This window comes from Hordeum vulgare, chromosome 3H (genome assembly GCF_904849725.1).
Source record: "Hordeum vulgare subsp. vulgare chromosome 3H, MorexV3_pseudomolecules_assembly, whole genome shotgun sequence".
Classification (NCBI taxonomy): domain Eukaryota; kingdom Viridiplantae; phylum Streptophyta; class Magnoliopsida; order Poales; family Poaceae; genus Hordeum; species Hordeum vulgare.
The window spans coordinates 514,961,497-514,985,551 of record NC_058520.1 but is presented as its reverse complement, the minus strand read 5'-3'; the positions used below and the strand labels follow the sequence as shown (position 1 = coordinate 514,985,551).

The window sequence follows — 24,055 nt, the reverse complement described above, 5'->3', positions numbered from 1 at the left end:
CTGGTTTCTTGTGCGCCGCGGGACAGGAAAAAGGAACGACACCACGAGCACGCCATTCGACGGCGGTGCACTTCCACGAAGGGAAACGCACCACCGGCGAAGGAGGTGGTCGTGGCACCACTGGATCTTAGGCGGGAGAGGAAAGGGGCTCCGCCACCTGCAGGCCACCCGCAGGCAGCACCCCGCGCGACGAGCCACACGGAGCCACCGCTCGACGGGGCATGGAACCCCTCGGTCGAGGGGACGAACGGGGCATGGAACCGCCGCTCGACGGTGCATGGAACCCCTCGGTCGAGGGGACGAACGGGGCATGGAGCCGCCGCTCGACGGGGCAGGGAGCCGCCGCTCGACTGGGCATGGAACCCCTCGGTCGAGGGGACGAACTGAGCAGAGCCGCTTGGGACAGGAGCGCTGCTGCGAGAGAGAGGAGAGCAGCGGGCTGGGGAGGGAGAAATGAGCGCTAGGGTTGCCCCTCCCCACCGGTCTCCAGTTTTCTTGCTCCGAGGCGCACACGCAGCCGTCGGATTGAATCCGACGACCCCCATCGATCCACTAGGTAACCCTAGGCTGGCTTGGGCCTTTGGGCCGCTGTGAGCGCTGCGCCAGGGAAGGCCGGCCCGCTAAGAGGCCGAGGCCAAGGCCAGAGCCATCAGTTTCGACCGCTGGGCAAGTAGGCTCCTAGGCCGGCCCAAGTAGGCCCCTGTAGGCCGAAAGTTTTACTTTGTCATTTTATTTTTAGGTAGATTCAACAATTGTTTCTAAGCATTGTTTTTCTATGAAACTATGTTTAAAAAAATAGAAATTAAAAAATTTCAAAGTTTCTGTAATTTTATACAGAATTGCAACATTTTTTTTCTGAAAAGAAAAATAAAAGGTTCTGAAAATAAAATAAAGATATTCAGAAAAACAAAAGTTCATGAATTTTATAAAAGGGATTATAAAGTTCATGAATTTTTAAATTATGACAGAATATGTTTCTGTAATAGTAACATGATTTTTCTGCAAAGAAAATAAAAGGTTCTAAAAATAAAAGAAAGATTCTCACAAAGAGAAAAGTTCACGGATTTTATAAAAGGAAATTAAAGTTCATGAATTTTTATTTTTAACAGAATATTTTTCTGTAAAGGTGCATGAATTTTCACATTCACGTTTTTCTGCTGCAAAGTAAAATGGTTTAATCCTCCAATTAAATTGGAACCAACGGGAAAAATTAATTGGAAGAACTGTTATTAGCAAAGTTTTTCCCTTGTGGGTGAAATGAGATTCAAATAGTTTCCACTATGACAATAGAATGAAGTTTGTTTTAAAGTTAAAATATGGTATTGTTGTTTTCTGACCAACGTTGATGATAACAATATTATAATTGGATGAGCCATCTTATGTTCAAAGCTTAAATCTCTCATAAATTTTGTATCAAAATGATCAATTTTCAGAGCACAGATAAAGAAATGCATATGGTTAATGATGATGATGGTTATTTCTTAGCAAAGTTGTTCAATAGAAATACTATCATCACATTGTTTATGAGTTATATGCATTATTTCCATTTCTGCCCAACGGTGATAAGGAATTAATGCAGAAGAATGATGTTTTATTCTAATTCTGCCACAACGGTGATTTAGAATATACAAAAAGGTTTTAAAAGGTTTAATGTGCATAATTTTAACCAGACCAACGTAGGGTTATTTTTATGCTCATTATTGTTTGTTTATTGGGTAAGCTCTCCCAGACTAAAAAAAATTCAAGCTTTCATTCATGAAAGCGAATGATTGGGTACAAGTGACCCGAAAGATAGAAAAGAAAGGTCATAACTTGAGGGAATATATTTCTCTAAAGAATGGCCTCAAAAGAAAAGAACTCTTGGATATTAATTCAAGAAAAGAAAAGAGATAGATCATTGAGAGTCTTGGTTGACGAATGTCTTTCATGCACTCTCTATGAAGAAGTCTCCTTTTTCAGTCAACATGATTGAAATGAAACAAGCAACATGCATGTTTAATTTGACCAACGTCGTATCAAACATGTGTGTAAAATATAATTCAGATTTATTTCTGAATATGCAGTCAAAAGAGCCAATTATGGCATTTATGTCCCTTACAGGGAATTACCCCGCATGGCGGGAAAAGTCTGGGAAAAATGCCCGCGTAACCGAGTAAAGTTGACATTGTATTATGTCAATAATCCGTGTATGGAGGGAGACATTTTGGCAAAGGCCTTATCCTGTATGACAAGAGAAGTTATGATGACTCATGTGCGGTTAATGTGTCCCACTATGGGAGAAAAGTATGGAGTAGCTATTAAGCTTTCGTAGTATCGATCGTACACCTTATGTGTAACGGCCATTAAGCAATCACTAAATCCAAAAAAGGATAAAAGTAACAGACGAACCTAAAGACAAGAATGATATGCAAGTGTGACTTGCAAAAGTGACAATGATAAAGAACTCTGTTGAGTTTCTGAAATGAAATGAGGAAAAGTACTCCCATACTAGTTAACTTATAACTTCATTTTACATGAAGTGATAAGATGAATGAGCTAGATAATCGAAGTTTCCTCATTTCACAAGAGCTATGAATGGGTTTCGAAATTGTGGCAGAAAAGTTCTTGCCACATTTCGAGGGGGAGAAAGAGACATGAAATACATTGTAGTGTATTTCATGACTCCTCTATACTTTTGATGATGTGATGCACATTACTCCTCTGTACTTTAGATGATGTGATGCACATTACTCCTCTGTACTTTAGATGATGTGATGCACATTATGCATCTAAAGTGATCCATTAATGAAGAATGTGATTGTCAAGGGGAGTACGACACTCATTAGAATACCGTCATTATGATACCCCTAAAGAAAAGAAACAGTTGTATTTCCGGATCTTTTATAGTTCCGAAAGGAGACTAAGGAATACAACAGTGGTGCTTAAAGTGCCATAAAGAAGAAAGTTTAAAGATACGCCATTTCTTTAGTGAAGATGGAGTAATCTAGGGGAGCATGTTGTATGACCTATACAACACCTATTGCTAGCTCCACAAGGGATCTTGTGATACACGTCCCTGTAATACCTATTGCCTTTTGGAAATGGGTGACTATAGAATTAATTTGCCTTTTGGCAATGACAGAGCAACGACAACCCCATATGAAAGAAGTGCCAGTACTTGAGATTTTGATGGTCTCTAGGAATGTGAAAATCAGATACTTGTGATTACTATAAAGTCTATGTTAGTGAAATTCCACCATTTGAATTTCACTAACATAGACTTTATGAAGGGTCTACAAGGCAAATGTGACTCCAAAGGAAATATTTAAAGGTGTAAAACATGACTTAAATCGAAAGATTTTGTGCAAAGAAAATGAGAGGACAATTACATTCATGCAAAGTTATAGAATGGGAAATTCGTTTCCCAATTCCTATGCATGTGGATGATGTCCTACTTGCTAGTGGTGATGTCAATCTACTGCAGGAGGAGAAAAGAAGTTCTTGTCCTCAAAGTTTCAAAATAATAAAAGGGGTATTAGGAATGTCGCATGGACATGCTAAGAAAGATATCTAAAGAATGCATACAAGAAAACCTACGCCTGTTCTTATAGTCAAGGGTAATGGAACTGGAAACTATGGTGTTTCAAAAGTTAATAAGAAAAGATTGTAAACGAATATGGTACCATATGCTTCAGTTGTTGGAAGCTCAAGATATTACCCTGACACAGTTCACGTATATATCCGGGTTGTTTTGGCAATGTTCAGTCCATAGATAAATCAATGGAATGGAGTCAAAGATATCGGCCTCATGCGAAACAAATAAGTGCTCTCAAAAGATTGTGAGTACAAAGGCAGGAGTTGTGAAATGTATAGCGAAATCCACAACTGTCACTAACTTACATACTCGGAGTTTTGTGTGGAAAATCTCCAAATGAGTGAAACGATTGTCATCAATGTGATGCAATGATATATTATAGCTTGATATGAGGCTCAGGGACAGGCAAAATGGTTAAGGCTACCTGTACCCGGAGTTGATAATGGTTGACAACAACGATAACCATTTTAGGTTCTTTCACTCCTGTCACAACGAGTCAAGTGTTGATGCCAAACACACTGACAAAGAGTTACGTGTTGTGAAGGAGAAAGTCCGGAATTATGGAAAAATGCTTGAAGCATAAAAGCAACAAACAAGTGTTTGCAGATCTGCTTATCAAAGGCTTACCGCCCAGTGTGTTCGGAGAACACACAGCCGACATGGGTTTTATGGTATAGTCTAATATTTCCGGACAATAAAGGGCCCAAAGTTAAAGAATCTGTCTCAAAATAGAGCGGTACATTGTGGCTGTCCGATTCCATCGGCAATTGAGCTGTGACGATGAAACATGCCCTATGTATTGATCTGTTGCGAAACGAGTAAAGTTAAAAGCATATGATGAGATCAAGGGGGAGAATGTTAGGTTGATCTCTCGTTCAATGGGCCCAAGGCCCATTGGAACCTTGACCCACGCCCTAATCGGGGGCGTCCAGCCCAAGCAAGGCTGGTGGGCCCCTGTCGCGCAGTGTTATAAAGAGGAGGTGGGGACCATGGCACAAGATACGAGGTTCGCGGTCGCCACTGGTTCCCCACTCCTAACCCTAATCCGATCCAGAGGGTAGCACTGAAGCGATCGGAAGTCCATCACCGCCGCTACCGCATATCTCTTTGCTTCCCCATCGTCGCCACCACGTCACGATGGACGTCGGAGGAAGCTCATCGAGTGTACAACAAGGTAATAAATCACTATCTCATCCCGAACACATCTAGCCTAAGATCCACGGGATCTATCAATTAGATCACATTTAGATCACATTTGTTAAAGTAATCAGATCCACCGTCATTCCATCCCTATGTTCCAATGCTTCATATATTCTTAAACTGAACTATCCAAATACTCAAGTAGCGTACAGTTATGCTGATACTTGAGCTAACACATTTGAAGCTACAAAACATAAATTAGTTATATATTTTATTGTCATGCCGAGTCAAGATAAGAACCCTCAATCTGAAACCTGAAAGCAAGTACAAAACATCATTGTCACGCCCAAGATGCGACCCTATCCTTAATTTGGCACGAAGGCCTCGTTCGGGATAGAAGCGCATCTCGTCGTGTCGCAAGAATGGATATCGTTACAAGTACATGTACTGAAAAGAAGAGATAAATACAGAATTGGCTTACACTCGCCACAAGCTACATCAGAGTCACTTCAGTACATTACATAATCATCAAGAGTAAGACCAGGGTCCGACTACGGACGAAAACAAACGACAAAAGAAGAACGACGTCCACCCTTGCTATCCCAGGCTGCCGGCCTGGAACCCATCCTAGATCGATGATGAAGAAGAAGAAGAAGCAACTCCAAATGTACAATCAACGCGCTCGCGTCAAGTAACCTTTACATGTACCTGCAACTGGTGTTGTAGTAATCTGTGAGTCACAAGGGACTCAGCAATCTGATTTCCAAAGGTATCAAGACTAGCAAAGCTTAATGGGTGAGGTATGGTTAAGTGGTGAGGTTGCAGCAGCGGCTAAGCATATATTTGGTGGCTAAGCTTACGAGTACAAGAGAATAAGAGGGGGAAGATCTAGGCATAACGGACGAGAGCTACTGATGATCATATGAATGATCCTGAACGCCTACCTACGTCAGTCATAACCCCACCGTGTCCTCGATCGGAGAAGGAACTCACGAAAGAGACTGTCACGGTTACGCACACCGTTGGCAAGTTTTAATTAAGTTAACTTCAAGTTATCTAGAACCAGTGTTAAACAAAGCTTCCACGTTGCCACATAACCGCGGGCACGGCTTTCCGAAAGATTTAACCCTGCAGGGGTGCTCCAACTAGTCCATCACAAATTACCACAAGCCGCATAGAAATCCTCAATCACGAAGCTCGCGATCTCGTCGGATTCCCTAGTGGAAAACCTCAACTCTGAGATTACCCAAAGCATCACCGGAATCCTGATGCACAAGATATTTCGTCAAAGGTAAAACTAACCCAGCAAGGCCGCCTGACGTGTCGACGATCCCGATAGGAGTTGCGTACCTCGTTCTCAGGACACGACGGATGGGTCACACTAGGAGAACCAATCCTCGGGTTGCCCCGCGGTGGCCCCGTAGTCTGCCAATTTGGACCAACACTCATGAGGAGCACTGGCCCGGGGGTTGATTAAATTATCCTCGGGGCCCGGGAAGTCCCTATGCAATTTTATTAGGTGATTAGGCAAATGTAGTACCAAAGTTGGGCCTTGCCAGACCAGTCTTAATCTAAAACGAATTATCAAGGGGGTCCCCATAACAACCCCGATCGTGTTAGGAGCGCTCATTTATGGAACAAAACACCGGTAGCTGGAAATTAAGGGGGCAAAGGTGGAACAAAACACCAGGCTAGAAAGGCCGAGCCTTCCACCTTTTACCAAGTATATAGGTGCATTAAGTTAAATAGCATTTAATATGGTGATACGACAAGGAACCCATGCTTTCACATGGAAGCAACTGCACCTGCAACTAGCATGGCAATGATAGTAATGGTATCTGAGGAAATGATCATCTTGCCTGAGATCCCGCTTGGAAGAAGAATGCCTCCGTGAAGCAGACGAACCGACGTAGTCGAACGGGTCCTCACATCCGACACGCTTGCGGAACTCTATCGAGACGAAGAAAACCGGAAACACAAATCAACACACGGAATTCAGCACACGATGCACAACACAAATGATGCATGAGCAGCTGGATACATGCAAGACACGGCATGACAAATCACACAATCAAACACTACACATTAAGTGAAGTTCAATATGCAACGAGTTGCATATTGACGAAACTCCACGTTAATTTATTTAGTTCTATCCCGATTAGGTACTCGGCAATATTAAATGTGATTAAACATGGCAAGAGGTGAAGCGTAATTAAACTACCTATCTAGGCATTTTAAATGAGGTCGGAAATGTCATATAGCACCCCCGAAACGACCTCACATGTTAATTTACAATTCTGTCCAGATCTTAATTAACACCTTTTATTAGTTGTTAAACAGAAAAACAAAAAGGTTCACGTGATTCTACGCGTCATTTCAAGCAATCTACATATAAAGATCATCTCCAACGGAGCTACTGATCAAAAGATACAAGCACCGCAAGATATGATGGCATGAATGCAATATGTGTGCAACGACGGTCACGAGCACTTCAAAACATACAAACAGCAAGAGAACATGAAAATACACGAGATTCTAATCAAATTTCATATAGGACACGATCAAACCAGACCTACGGTTCAACAACTACGAGCAAAACAAGAAATGACTACAATCTGCCAAAATCAGCCACATAGCATTTTCTACGCCCCACAACTACGAGCTACACAAGTCCGACATGCTCAAGTAAGGCATGGCACGGAAGAGGGAAATAAGCACTACTACAAACAACTAACAACAACTAGCATGGCATCATTGAACACTAGGAAAAGAAGTCACAAAATGGCTTCCCACACACTATTTCAGACTTAGTGAAAATTACACCTCATGAAAGTGCAGTTTTCGATCTGAAGCAATATTTACAGCAGCAAAACCTATAGCTACAGGACTCCAAATGGCATGAAAATTTACAGCATGCTAGAGAAACACAAGGGGTACAACTAACTCCATTGGACCCACCTCAAAAGAGCTACAGATCACAAGATGCAAGCAAGACAAGACAGCAACAAAATATAACAGATTCCAGACTTAGAAATATTTCAGCTCCTCCAAATCAACACTATTTCTAGCAACTTGAGAGCTAGCAAACAACACCTAAACATGCATTTCTATTGCAACCAAAATTACCAGGGGCTATACTAAACACCCAAGAACAATTCCCTAGTTGACAACTAATTCAAACGAGGCACGGGATAAATCCTACGAATTAATCAAAAGGGCAACATGGCAAAATATCTCGCGAACTAACTTCCTCAAAAGCTAAAACTAATTTCACAGAAAATTCCTTGGGATTTTCTACCCCGGAAACATATAAAATATGTGGGGTTTGCAAGAAAAAATAATGCCGCACATAAATGCGAGAAAAAAATAGCCTATACGCGGGGAAATAAATTACCGGCAAATCCCTACACGTAAAAATACAATTGACCGCACTAAAATACATGCAAAAATGATTACTAAAACGTGGACATTAGATCTACGGTATACGGGCAGTCCGGACACGCACGAGAAATTATACGGGTCGAAACATAATAGGACAGCACGTGTTTTCTAGGCATACTGCATGCTAAACGACCTCAAACAACAATGCAAGTTTTATAAATGGATTGTACGCGCAAAACTACATGAAAACCCTATGCTACATGTCGCGATCCGATATACGGTTAAAAAGTTACGTACGTTCTAATATTCGACTAATTCCTGAAATACAAACTAATTCAGAAAAAGAAACCTAAACTGCTACTGGGCCGAACAGGGGCGCAAAATAACTAACACAGCGCAGGGGCGCAACTTAGAAGGCTTGGGGGCTGCTGTATACCTGGGCCTCTTGGGCCGGCCTGGTGGAGCGGAGGCCTCGGCCTGGCTTGGGGGAAGACAGCTGGGGAGGTCGACGTGCTCGTGGGCCGAAGGGCACTGCAGCGCGGTGCTAGCCCAGCGTGGGGCGCGGCCCAGGTGGGGCGGCGTGTAGAAGGAGGCAGGAGCTGGGCCTCGGCTCGGCTAGCTGCTGGGCCTGGCTGCTGGCGCTGCACTGAAGGCGGCCCATGGCTCCAGCGGTCAACGGGCCAGGGCCCGATCGATCTGGCGAACCAGATCACGGGAGGAGGAGGCGCGCTCGAGGGGGCGGCTGGCCGGCGCGAGCAACTGCCGCGGCGAGGACGCCGGGAACTCGCGCGGGGCTGGGCGCCGACGGCTCCTGGGGTGTTGCAGGTCTTCGACGTGCTGCTGGCGGCGCTGCACCGGGGGAGCGCGACGAGCGGCGGCGGTTGCGGCCGGCGGCTTCCTGGAGGAACGGAGACGAAATCAAGTGGCGGCCGGCGGTTGGATGCGCGGCTCCGGCCTGGGGTGGCACTCGGGCCGGCGGCAGCAGGGCGGAGCGGCGAGGCGACGCGCTAGAGGGCGGCGAGGCGCTCGGGAGGCCGACGGCGCGCGGCTGCGTGCAGAAGGTGCCGGGTGCACGGGAGGCGGCGGCTGGCAGCGATTTCGGGCCCGGTGGACCAGCCGTGGGCACGCGGGCCCGGCGGCGCGAGGAGGAGGTGGGAGGAGGCTGCGGGAGGATTAGGGTTTCGGGATTGGCACGGTTTTCGAGGCAGGGAAGAGGGGTTGTCTAAAAATTATGGTGGAGGGGGTATTTATAGAGAAAAGAGGGGCTCGGTTAACCGGAATCGCGTTCCGGATCCAACCGTGGGGTCGGATTCGGACGATTCCGAATGCGCGCATGGGTACGCGGCCGCGTAGAGGGGATATCCGGGGACGAGAGGGAGAACGGGCGGCTTGGCATCGAGTTTTTAAAACAACGAAAAACGCCCGACGGTAGACCGGATACGGTGCCGCTACGTTCGACCGTTCTGGTACCAAACGGACTCCGATTGTGACGAAATTCGACAGGCGGCCTAGCAATAACTAATCATGACCACATGCCAAGTTTCACCTCGATCAGAGAAAGTTTTACGCACACTTTTAAAACAGGGTTCGAACGAAGCCGCGGGTGCGTGCGTGTGCGGTCGGGCTCAGAACGGACAACGAAGCGAACCGGCAACTAACGATGCAAGTTTTGAAAACGGGAGGCAACGGAGATGCCGATGCAATGCAGATGATGTGCATGATGCAATGATGATGCGACAAAAGAAAATAGACACACGACGAAAACGGAAAGAGAGGGGAATCTTCTAGAACGTCGGCATCGGGTTGTCACAACTCTCCTACACTACAAGAGGATCTCGCCCCGAGATCCAAGAATGAAAGGGGGAGAGGATGAGAAAGAACAAGGTAAACTTTAGTCGCTTCTTGACAAACGAGTGAAACCAACGATCCTTGAAGGTTGCAAGGAGATGAGGAATGACATGAGAAAGAAGCCAGAATTCACGGAAAATTTCGGCAGCACTTCGGTAGGAAAATGGGACAAAAAATTCGACAAGATGGAAGAAATAGACAATACTCATAACAACAACTAAATAGAGCAAGGGAACACCATGATCTTGATAGAACAACAAGATTGACCCAAATGAGCAACATCACAATGCCTCCGGAACAATAGAATAGGAACTAGCTCAAGCGGAAGAAGAGAATGAAGAAAGGAATGACAACTATCATCACGATAGAATTGAAGAGCCTTTGGATAGAAGAATAGATGGAGTAGTTGGAAAACCCACAACGAAAAGAACAAGATAGTAGTGGGCTTATGAGAATCGTCTCAACAAATATGAGGTGACAAACAACCACTAAAAGAACCAAGGATAGATTACGAGAAACAAGATGTGAACAATTACTTACACCAAGAGGAAACATTGAGAACTTGGATTAATGACAAGCACCATGATAGCAACAATCCAAAGGAAAAGCTTTAGGTGAAATCCAAACCAAGATAACTGAATGAAGAAATCATTGGTTGAAAAAAAAATGTCTCATGATCATAGAATTGGTGGGTTTAACTATCTCATTCTTGAAAGGAAAACTCTTCGAGGCTCCTACACTAACAAGAATGTTATAATACCACCTCAAAGGATAAAGGAAGAACAAATGCACTTGGAAATGCAAGATAAGAAAACTTGAGGTTCTCCAATTGAATCAGGAAGAACACTTTGAGAATGAATTGATATCACGATGAACCACCATGAAGGACCTCTGTATACAAATGAATGATGCAAAGATATGAAGGAAGAAAGAATAAGATTACGACCTTGTCAAGATTTAGATGAAGCATCACAAGGAGATACTTAAAATAACTTAGAACTCCGGAAAGAAAGACAAGCACAAGAGAAACGAATCGATATCATGAGCCACTCCGGAAGAAGAATTGAAATATCTTGGAAGAAGGAAGAACAAGAATAAGAATTATGTTATGCTAATCCTTCACCAAGTTAAATTGATGACAATCAACGGATTTAGCATATCACTTATTCTACTAGAAATGAATCTTGGAGAAACAGAGAGGAAAGCACCACTTGTGGCAAAATTGAAGGAAGCACCGGTAAGAATTCACAATTGAATGGGAAAACCAAGAATTAATGGAGATGCATGAGAATGATGAGATCATGAGCCACCTGAGAGAAAACTTGAATAAGGCACAAGATAATCGAGAGACGAACGAAGAGACAACAATTGAGACGAATTGAGGATGAAAGCTGAAAGCTGAGAACGAAGATTCTTCTAAAATGATGGCCTTCGGAGGACGGGAAATAAAAAAACAACTCAGAGAAGCATCGGATAGGAAGAAAGGGATTACTCGTGATTGGAACAATTAAGATGATGGTACCAAGATTTGAGATAAACACCCCTTCGAAATTGCAAGCTGAGAATGATGACGAAAACAACACCAAGAATTACTGAGACACTCCGGAATAAAGAAGAATGAAAGGTTGAACCAATATGAGAATTAATTTAAATAGATCTTGACGAAGGGATATGACTGATGGAAATCATACTTACGTCATAGTTGAAAAGAATTAATGATCTCTGGGAAAAGATTACAAGAGCTATAACAGATCCTGGGAAAAACCTGTGGGTTATGGGCCCACTCAAAGAAACCACCGTTAGAAAAAAATTGCTAGAAAGAGAGATATTGCATCGGTATAAGAAAACTAGATGAGGTTAGAACCTCGAAATAATTAAAAGAATTGAGAACAAGAATTCTGAGATAACTTCCACGCTCCGGATAGAATAGAGAGAAAAGACAACAAGAAAATAGACTGATAAAAAATTTCCAACATAGGAAAGAATTACAAGGATGAAAAGGATATGATAACACGGACAACTGAATTAAATTCACCGGTAAGGATGACAAGAATGAAAAAATATGACACGAAGCTCCTGAGAATCTTCACAATGAATCACCGGGTAAGAGGGAAAAGAACAGACAGCGGAAGCACAATGAAAAGAAAACTCTTGGATGAAAATTGAATCACTGAAGAAAAAGGGCGGGAGGGTGGGAAAAAAACAAAGACGACTTGGGCTAAATGAGATGAACTCCGGAATAAAATGAGAGGATGATCTTGCAAAATTGAAGAGGATAGAATTACTTGAAGAGAAACACACCGGTTGAATGGAATTGATACGATGACTCCGGTTGACAAGAATTGATATGACAATTGATTGAGCAAGAGAATTAGCATTGACATAAAAATATGAGAACACCTCTTAGGAAAGATCTGAAATCACCACTTGACATCGAAGCAACTCAAATTACCATATTCCAACAAAACAAAGGGTGAGGCTTATGAAACAAGCCAGAACAAACTCATGAGAAAGATTTCGTTCGTTATTTTCATGGACAGGATCGCACGGGCTCGATTTTACAGTAGCCATCAAGTGCAAAGCAGTGCACCCGACATACGAAGTATCCCCGAGTCGTAGCAAGCTACAAGGACTCTTTAAGACACAACGTGTACCGCTGTAAGTCGACGGTGAACAAACGAATCCACTAGATGTCGAACCCCAACCTAACATCATGTATTTGTTGGAAGATTGTCCTATAAGCAACTACTCGAATTCCCACCTATGAATTCCCGAAATATCTGGTCGTGCAATCTGGTACACGGATACAAGGAATAATAGTCACACAACTCCTATACTAACCCGTCACCTGTATCACATCCGTCAACACACAACCAGAATCTCGGACCTTCATCTACAACAGACCCTTGTGATCACAACGATACAAAGTATGGCAGTACTCCCGAACAATCTGCACCAGTACTGGGGACATCGGGGTTATCTTGCCACTACTAGTATTGAAGCAATTACGAACATCCTTCGTTCTGAGATATTAAGAAATCAGAATGATAACGATGTGCTCAAGAATCCCGTGGAGCTCAACTCCCTTGAGACTTAAAGCAGATAGGAGGCACCAAGACAGAAGTCCGTCACATCGGCATCATATAGATTCCAAGAATATCCGCGTGATCCTAAAAAAAATTTGAGTGAGAAGAGGAGTAGAATTAAATTATTACGTCAAGATTCCTCACCAGAGCATAGAAGAGGAGAAAACAGAATCCTACTCTTCGATATATAACTAGACTCAAAGTAGTTTTTCACTAGACTCGACTCGGCCAAGTTCGATCAATCAAGGGGGCTCCTAGGTCGGTACGGCTCTGATACCAACTTGTCACACCCAAGATGCCACCCTATCCTTAATTTGGCACGAAGGTCTCGTCAGGGATAGAAGCGCATCTCATCGTGTCGCAAGAATGGATATCGTTACAAGTACATGTACTGAAAAGAAGAGATAAATACAGAATTGGCTTACACTCGCCACAAGCTACATCAGAGTCACTTCAGTACATTACATAATCATCAAGAGTAAGAGCAGGGTCCGACTATGGACGAAAACAAACGAAAAAAGAAGAACGACGTCCACCCTTGCTATCCCAGGCTGCCGGCCTGGAACCCATCCTAGATCGATGATGAAGAAGAAGAAGAAGCAACTCCAAATGTACAATCAACGCGCTCGCGTCAAGTAACCTTTACCTGTACCTGCAACTGGTGTTGTAGTAATCTGTGAGCCACAGGGGACTCAGCAATCTGATTTCCAAAGGTATCAAGACTAGCAAAGCTTAATGGGTGAGGTATGGTTAAGTGGTGAGGTTGCAGCAGCGGCTAAGCATATATTTGGTGGCTAAGCTTACGAGTACAAGCGAATAAGAGGGGGAAGATCTACGCATAACGGACGAGAGCTACTGATGATCATATGAATGATCCTGAACACCTACCTACGTCAGTCATAACCCCACCGTGTCCTCGATCGGAGAAGCAACTCACGAAAGAGACAGTCACGGTTACGCACACCGTTGGCAAGTTTTAATTAAGTTAACTTCAAGTTATCTAGAACCAGTGTTAAACAAAACTTCCACGTTGCCACATAATCATGGGCACGGCTTTCCGAAAGATTTAACCCTGCAGGGGTGCTCCAACTAGTCCATCACAAATTACCACAAGCTGCATAGAAATCCTCAATCACGAAGCTCGCGATCTCGTCGGATTCCCTAGTGGAAAACCTCAACTCTGAGATTACCCAAAGCATCACCGGAATCCCGATGCACAAGATATTTCGTCAAAGGTAAAACTAACCCAGCAAGTCCGCCTGACGTGTCGACGATCCCGATAGGAGTCGCGTACCTCGTTCTCGGGACACGACGGATGGGTCACACTAGGAGAACCAAACCTCGGGTTGCCTCGCGGTGGCCCCGTAGTCTGCCAATTTGGACCAACACTCATGAGGAGCACTGACCCGGGGGTTGATTAAATTATCCTCGAGGCCCGGCAAGTCCCTATGCAATTTTATTAGGTGATTAGCCAAATGTAGTACCAAAGTTGGGCCTTGCCAAACCAGTCTTAATCTAAAACGAATTATCAAGGGGGTCCCCATAACAACCCCGATCGTGTTAGGAGCGCTCATTTATGGAACAAAACACCGGTAGCCGGAAAGTAAGGGGGCAAAGGTGGAACAAAACACCAGGCTAGAAAGGCCGAGCCTTCCACCTTTTACCAAGTATATAGGTGCATTAAATTAAATAGCATTTAATATGGTGATACAACAAGGAACCCATCCTTTCACATGGAAGCAACTGCACCTGCAACTAGCAACGCTAACACATGGTTAAGCAAGCGGTAACATAGCCAATCAGTGGTTTGGTAGGTCGAACAGGTTGAAGGTTAACATGACATTGTTGAGAGGCTGATATTTAACAGGTGGTAGGCAGTGAGACATAATCGATAGAAGCGATAAAACTAGCATGGCAATGATAGTAATGGTATGTGAGGAAATGATCATCTTGCCTGAGATCCCGCTTGGAAGAAGAATGCCTCCGTGAAGCAGACGAACCGACGTAGTCGAACGGGTCCTCACATCCGACACGCTTGCGGAACTCTATCGAGACGAAGCAAACCGGAAACACAAATCAACACACGGAATTCACCACATGATGCACAACACAAATGATGCATGAGCAGCTAGATACATGCAAGACACGGCATGACAAATCACACAATCAAACACTACACATTAAGTGAAGTTCAATATGCAACGAGTTGCATATTGACGAAACTCCACGTTAATTTATTTAGTTCTATCCCGATTAGGTACTCGGCAATATTAAATGTGATTAAACATGGCAAGAGGTGAAGCGTAATTAAATGTCATATAGCACCCCCGAAACGACCTCACATGTTAATTTACAATTCTGTCCAGATCTGAATTACAACCTTTTATTAGTTTTTAAACAGAAAAACAAATAGGTTCACGTGATTCTACTCGTCATTTCAAGCAATCTACACATAAAGATCATCTTCAACGGAGCTACGGATCAAAAGATACAAGCACCGCAAGATATGATGGCATGAATGCAATATGTGTGCAACGACAGTCACGAGCACTTCAAAACATACAAACAGAAAGAGAACATGAAACTACACGAGATTCTAAGCAAGTTTCATATAGGACACGATCAAATCGGAGCTACGGTTCAACAACTACGAGCAAAACAAGAAATGACTACAATTTGCCAAAATCTGCCACATAGCATTTTCTACGCCCCACAACTACGAGCTACACAAGTACGATATGCTCAAGCAAGGCATGGCACGGAAGAGGGCAAGAAGCACTACAACAAACAACTAACAACAACTAGCATGGCATCATTGAACACTAGGAAAAGAAGTCACAAAATGGCTTCCCACACACTATTTCAGACTTAGTGAAAATTACACCTCATGAAAGTGCAGTTTTCGATCTGAAGCAATATTTACAGCAGCAAAACCTATAGCTACAGGACTCCAAATGGCATGAAAATTTACAGCATGCTAGAGAAACACAAGGGGTACAACTAACTCCATTGGACCCACCTCAAAAGAGCTACAGATCACAAGATGCAAGCAAGACAAGACAACAACAAAATATAACAGATTCCAGACTTAGAAATATTTCAGCTCCTCCAAATCAACACTATTTCTAGCAACTTGAGAGCTAGCAAACAACACCTAAACATGCATTTCTATTGCAACCAAAATTACCAGGGGCTATACTAAACACCCAAGAACAATTCCCTAGTTGACAACTAATTCAAACGAGGCACGGGATAAATCCTACGAATTAATCAAAAGGGCAACATGGCAAAATATCTCGCGAACTAACTTCCTCAAAAGCTAAAACTCATTGCACAGAAAAATCCTTGGATTTTTCTACCCCGAAAACATATAAAATATGTGGGGTTTGCAACACAAAATAATGCCGCACATAAATGCGAGAAAAAAATAGCCTATACGCGGGGAAATAAATTACCGGCAAATCCCTACACGTAAATATACAATTGACCCCACTAAAATACATGCAAAAATGATTACTAAAACGTGGACATTTCATCTACGGTATACGGGCAGTCCGGACACGCACGAGAAATTATACGGGTCCGAAACATAATAGGACAGCACGTGTTTTCTAGGCATACGGCACGCTAAACGACCTCAAACAACAATGCAAGTTTTATAAATGGATTCTACGCGCAAAACTATATGAAAACCCTATGCTACATGTCGCGATCCGATATACGGTTAAAAAGTTACGTACGTTCTAATATTCGACTAATTCCTGAAATACAACTAATTCGGAAAAAGAAACCTAAACTTCTACTGGGCCGAACAGGGGCGCAAAATAACTAACACAACGCAGGGGCGCAATTTAGAAGGCTTGGGGGCTGCTGTATACCTGGGCCTCTTGGGCCGGCCTGGTGGAGCGGAGGCCTCGGCCTGGCTTGGGCGAAGACAGCTGGGGAGGTCGACATGCTCGTGGGCCGAAGGGCGCTGCAGCGCGGTGCTGGCCCAGCGCGGGGCGTGGCCCAGGTGGGGCGGCATGTAGAAGGAGGCAGGAGCTGGGCCTCGGCTCGGCTAGCTGCTGGGTCTGGCTGTTGGCGCTGCACTGGAGGCAGCCCACGGCTCCAGCGGTCAACGGGGTGAGGGCCCGATCGATCTGGCGAACCAGATCACGGGAGGAGGCGGCGCGCTCGAGGGGGCGGCTGGCCGGCGCGAGCAACTGCCGCGGCGAGGACGCCGGGAACTAGCGCGGGGCTGGGCGCCGGCGGCTCCTGGGGTGTTGCAGGTCTTCGACGTGCTGCTGGCGGCGCTGCACTAGGGGAGCGCGACGAGCGGCGGCGGTTGCGGCCGGCGGCTTCCTGGCGGAACGGAGACGAAGGTAGGCGGCGGCCGGCGGTTGGATGCGCGGCTCCGGCCTGGGGTGGCACTTGGGCCGGCGGCAGCAGGGCGGAGCGGCGAGGCGACGCGCTAGAGGGCGGCGAGGCGCTCGGGAGGCCGGCGGCGCGCGGCTGCGGGCAAGAGGTGCGGGGTGCACGGGAGGCGGCGGCTGGCGGCGATTTCGGGCCCAGCGGGCCAGCCGTGGGCTCGCGGGCCCGGCGGCGCGAGGAGGAGGTGGGAGGAGGCTGCGGGAGGATTAGGGTTTCGGGGTTGGCATGGTTTTCGAGGCAGTGAAGAGGGGTTGTCTTAAAATTATGGTGGAGGGGTATTTATAGAGAAAAGGGGGGCTCGGTTAACAAGAATCGCGTTCCGGATCCAACCGCGGGGTCGAATTCGGACGATTCCGAATGCGGGAATGGGTACGCGGCCGCGTAGAGGGGATATCCGGGGACGAGAGGGAGAACGGGCGGCGCGGCATCGAGTTTTTAAAAACGACGAAAAACATCCGACTGTAGACCGAATACGGTGCCGCTACGTTCGACCATTCTGGTACCAGACGGACTCCGATTGTGACGAAATTCGACAGGCGGCCTAGCTATAACTAATCTCGACCGCATGCCAAGTTTCACCTCGATCAGAGAAAGTTTTACGCACACTTTTAAAACAGGGTTCGAACGAAGCCACGGACGCGTGCGTGTGCGATCGGGCTCAAAACGGACAACGAAGCGAACCGCCAACTAACGATGCAAGTTTTGAAAACGGAAAACGGGCAGCAACGAGATGCGGATGCAATGCAGATGATGTGCATGATGCGATGATGATGCGACAAAAGAAAATAGACACACGACGAAAACGGAAAGAGAGGGGAATCTTCTGGAACGTCGGCATCGGGCTGTCACAATCATTTATTCTGAAACAAACCAATGTCAACCGTATTCTCAAATTCCATATGAATCAAAAAGTGAAAACAATCCTCAAGAACAAGCCATATATTTAGCATCGATCAGTGAGCAGCAACATAGAAATGTTACTTATTTGGTTTCTGACAAAGAGCAGCAATACATATATAAGACCGTCAACGCCTTGCGAATTCCCAGAGAGCATGCTCATGTTCCTGCCTGCAAGTAACGAAAGAATAAGCACTTAGCTTAGAATTCAATGTAAAAATGTCAATAAAGAACATGTACAGCGCATAAGCGCACCATTAATTATTACTCACTCGAGCGCTACACCGGATGCATGGCATAGGAGGAAACTGTTATTATCAAATGATTCAGATGTATATAGCTACAACACAGAGTACTGTTGAAATGCTAGCAGAATAAAGATTCCATGGTAGAATAATTATCATTAAAAGTATGAGGCCAAATTAATCGCCAAAAAATTGGTGGGGCCCTGTAATTTTCGGACAATAGTTTTCATCTAGAGTGTCTTCCCAACATCAAGAAATAAGGATGAGAATGAGGAGCGAAGGATTCAACCTGGGCAGATAAAGCTCATGCATTCCAAAGTATCCGGTCGCTGCGCCGGCTTCGGTCTAGTTTGTATAGTAACGGCCGCCGTGTCCGCTCCCGTGACTCGCGGATCTGCCATCTACCTCCTCAGCCCGGCTAGAAGAGGAAGAGATGCATGGGAGAGAGAGATGTACACGAACGGGCGAGCTCCGGCGGTGGCGCTCGTCGTCGTGATGCCAGAGACGACAACGAGCAACGGCGGCGGCGGAGGGCTCGAGGGCGCTGCCTAGGAGGTGGAGGCCGCCGGGTCCTGGGGCGATGGGGCATATCTTCGGGCGAAGTGGGAAGCGTCCCAAGGGGGTGCCGTGTGGGAAGTTTTCACCTCGTTTTTTTTATCATGGGTTGTTCGATCGTGGGTATTTTTCTGACGATAGCAGGGAGGGGGAAGGGAGGTCGAACCATCGTTGGTTGCTATCTTTTTTATTGCAATACATGCATAATGCACTACATGTACATGGGGGCAGCTAACCCACATGGACAGCAAGGTAATCCGTATTTGTTACTCCCTCCATTCCTAAATACAAGACATTTTGGTAGTTCAATTTGAACTACCAAAAGATCTTATTTAGGAATGGATAACAAAGAGGCATCAAAGATAATATGAGCTCTTTGCTAACATCTCTAGGTTTAGGAGAAACGTCAATATCTTAGCGGTGTAATATATACGTGTACGTACATGTGAAGTAAATAGGCGGAAATCATTGGTTTCCGTCTATTTACTTCACATGTACGTGTATATCTACCGGTCTATGGCCTCATGCAAATAGAAGCTGCGTGTTTCCTCACATGGTAACAGAGACAGGTTCAGAATGTCGAATACCTGAATGCAGAATCGTATAGTGTAAATCCCTTCTTCATTGTATGCTGGAGTGATTATAACTTCAGATATACGAGACATCTCAGTTAAAACTACAACTGCACTCAAGAACCAGCAGTCTCCCAACCGACCCTGAAAAAAAACAGTTATAGAAATTCATTAGTACTATCAAAACATGGTTTAATCTTGCTAAAAAAATCTACTGCAGGGAAAGATACCAGACCAGCACAAGCCAAACATTATATACCTGGCATACGTCCGAGGAATTCACGGAACCAGAGAACAAGCATGGTTGAGAACTAATAGATGTCTCCTTTGCTATGTCAGAAGGCCGCATCCACTCAGAAACAACCTGAACTCGTACAAAAATCAACTGTTAAGACTTGAACAATATTTGGTGTACAGGAGCACAGATATGCATGAAGAGTACCTGCAATTTTAGAGGAGGGTTCCGTGGATCCACGTATAAAGATCGGTCATCTGGAGGAAACTCTTGATCGGTAAATGTCCTCTCTCCTTTTGCACTAAGTGCTTCCCTAAGAACAATAACAACAGCTTTTGAGATTGATCTGAGGCTTCCTCCTTTGTGTCCACGAGCTGCAAGTCAGCCTCTGCCTCTGAATCAGTGTGCTGACGGCGGGGGACATGAGCCTGAGAGAGGTAATATAGGCACAACTAGTTAGCCACTCAGAGATGCATTGCAGGTAAACAAAACAGTGCAATGGTAGAAGAGATGGATTAGAAACACGGCCATGAACATGGAGATTGCAAAAACCAGGAGTATACCTTGGGATAAGGGCGTGGAAGACATTGTCGACACTCTTAAGCGTCCTGCTCAGCCCCTACCAGTCCTAGTCCTCGCCGAGCACCATCAGTTGTGGGCGCACAACCAGCACCTCAGCCCCTACCAGTCCTAGTCCTCCAGTGGGCGCACAACCAGCACCATGGCGTCTCCTCCTCCTGCACCGCACGCTCCCCTCCTCCCCGCCCGCCTCCGGATCCGCCTCTCCATCCCCTACACCGCATGGATCTAGCCCCTGCAAGCTCGAGTCGTCGCCGCCGTCGCACGCCGCTGTGGCCTCGCGCGTGGCCGTTGCCGGCACGGGTGGGGGTGGTGGGCGTGATGGAGTGGGAGAGGAGAGGTATGGCGAGGGTCGGCACGCGCGCAAGCTGTGGCCGTTCCCAGCGTATTCTGTACGAGGTCTTGGCCAGGGTCGCCCCGCTTCAGATGGAGCGGGATAGGATAGGAGGGGGGAGAGCCCCTCCGCTACGACAGATCGAGCCCGGCCGTCGTCTATCGCTCTCGTGCCCGGTCGCCGCGCCGGCTTCGGTCTAGTTTCTATAGTAACGACCGTCGTGTCCGCTCCTGTGACTCGCGGATCTGCCATCTACCTCCTAAGCCCGGCTAGAAGAGGAAGAGATGCATGGGAGAGAGAGAGATGTACACGAACGGGAGAGCTCCGGCGGTGGCGCTCGTCATCGCGATGCCAGAGACGACACCAAGCAACGGCGGTGGCGGAGGGCTCGAGGGCGCTGCCTAGGAGGTGGAGGCCGTCGGGTCCTGGGGCGATGGGGCATATCTTCGGGCGAAGTGGGAAGCGTCCCAAGGGGGTGTCGTTTGGGAAGTTTTCACCTCGTTTTTTTATCGTGGGTTGTTCGATTGTGGTTATTTTTCTGGCGATAGGAGCGAGGGGAAGGGAGGTCGAACCATCGTTGGTTGAACCATCACGACGGCACATCCTGCTTTAATAGTAAAGAATTGGGACGGTGTTGTAGTCTGAGTCCGGATAGGTTTTCGCGTTAGACTAGCAACATAGTGCAGAGATCATTTTCTAAAGCTAGGTTGTTTTCACTTGTACATTTTGCTTTGGATGCTGGTTCATATCTTCTTGCAAGGGCTTATTCCAATGTAGCATTCTTTTCTGATAGGGTCGCGTGAGACTTAACATGCCATAAATAACAGATAAAATCTAGAGAGAATGAAAATCAAAAGAAAAAAGAGTTGTTTTTTAGCTGAATTTTTGCCCGTACATCTGTACGTGAGTGGGTCATAATAAAAATTCAGCTAGCATTGGATAATCATACCCTGAAAATAGAAAGGGGCATGTCGTAAGTGCAGTAGTTTCGGTTGTATAATTGTTTTTTGTTGCAACGCTGAAGTATATATTAGAGCATATTAAGCAAGGTATTTAGATAATATGTCATGGCCACCAAAATTATTTGTTCTCGGTATTTTTATTCTTTTATTTTGTAAGTTGAATATGAATTATGATATTTTAGCGCAAAACGAATTGATACTATTCAAATTATATTTTATATATATTTCACTTTTGTAGGATGTGTCAGTCATAGATACAGATATTGATAACCATCAAAATGAACCTACCAACGCGAGCCCGAAGGTGATACATATGAATACTGTGGACCATGAAAAAGAAGCTACCGATAAGAGCCCAACGGATATGTCATTGGAAGAGAACAAAAACTCAGCAGTTACTATAGAGCATATAGATATATCCAATTCAGGTCATACCAAACCAAAAAGAGCAAATACTAATATTACACCACAAGGTACTTACTTCTACAGTGAATATCAACTTTTTTTATTATATTGGTCTTTTTTATGATCTACTAATTTGGATTCATGTCGTCCCATGACAGATTATATTTGCACCCCGCACGATATTTCAATTATTAAATCAATCATGCCCTTACATTCAAATACTAAGTTGGTGCACATCAACGATGCATTATTATCAAATGCTGAGATGAGATGCCTTACGCACGATGATGTGTTTTTGCACGATGATGTAAGTCAAACCGCACAAACTCTTTTAAACTAACAAAAGTGTATTCTATTTTTGCACGGTAAGCGTATTAAAATTTAAATGTATTCTATCTTTGAAACTATAGGTAATAAATGCATACATATATTGCATTAGTGCCCAGGAGCACCTACCAGATAGAGTGGGTGGAAAGGTACACATTGCAAGTACGTTTGTGTCTTCCCTGCTAAAGAAAGATGAGATAGACCCCGCAACACATCGTCACATTGTAAAACGAGTAAATACTTTTCTGGAGCATGACATGGTCAGTCTTAACTCACTACACTTACATATAATGATGCATCACTTTTTTTACGATAGAATAGTTACGTGTTATATACTATTTATTGCTTTAGGTATTCCTTCCAATTAACATTAGAAAATGCCACTGGTATCTATCGGTCCTCAATGCGAAGAAACGAGAGATACATGTATTGGACTCGCTTGGAATTGGCATGAGCCGAAGTGACCTCACTATGACGGTAAATGTCTACTTCATGTGTTTCTTTCCCGTGACATCACATTTCATTTGCCTAATACGTGGTGGCTTTTTCCATTTAATAGATACAAGGTCTTGACAAGCATATAAAAATCGCATGCGATATGCCGGAGTTTAAGAGAGGTGATACGTGGCAGGACCTCGATATTATGAATTGGACAGTCGTAGAACAGTTCCAAAAGCCACTCCAAACAGACGGGTATGATGAATACATCTCATACTCTAAACTGAATTATAGAGAAATGTATGATAGATAGAATAGTAAGTCTTGTGAATAATAAATTTTGGTAGTAAATATGGTCTTATTTTATAGTCAAAACATTGAGGTAATAGATACATTTGACGATGCATGGAGACATGTACAATGAACATTTACTTGTTTAAATACTTTGTTTATATTTAGATGAAAGCCTAAAGGAATACTTCAATATTGCAGCACGTCATGTGGATTGTTTATGTTAAATTTTATGGAGTATTGGACATGAGAACTTTTGACAGATCAATTCACTCATGTATCTCTTTTTTCTAAATATCAGATTTCATATCAAATGCACGTGCTTTTTTAATGAATTATTTTTAATTGCTATATGCAGGAGGACATGAAAGAATTTCGACGAAAATTAGCTGTCATACTATTGGAGACAGAACTTAATAAGTTAAAAGGAAGTCCAATATACTATGAACCTGACAATGAAGAAAAAGTATCTGATTCTGATGTTGAGCTCCTGGATGATCGAAAACGTAAGCGGCAAGATTCACCTAATGGAGCCGAAGACAAAAGCCCCCTTCCGACCCCCATCATGGGCGTAGACCCGCATGATTTAGTTGACAAAATATGCAATGACATCATGTCCATTAATGATGCTGATTTGTTGGAGTAAGCAACATGTCTAAGAAATATAAAGTTTCAATATAAACTATTACAATGTTACAATTATATTTGTTACCTGCAGGAAGGAGTGGGTGCGAAGCTCTAAACCCCATCTGATAGGATTAAGTCTTAGAAGAATT

General features: G+C 44.6%; 1 protein-coding gene across 1 annotated transcript; it reads right to left on the bottom strand.

Annotated features, from left to right (window-relative positions):
- Nucleotides 1-18,260: 18,260 nt before the first annotated feature.
- LOC123441948 (calpain-type cysteine protease ADL1-like) lies at nt 18,261-20,324 on the bottom strand (the record flags this gene model as incomplete). The annotated part of the gene is made up of 4 exons (XM_045118110.1): nt 18,261-18,507; nt 19,724-19,852; nt 19,968-20,072; nt 20,151-20,324. Coding segments are annotated over 4 exons (420 nt in total), but the record flags the coding sequence as incomplete, so codon positions are not given.
- Nucleotides 20,325-24,055: the final 3,731 nt, after the last annotated feature.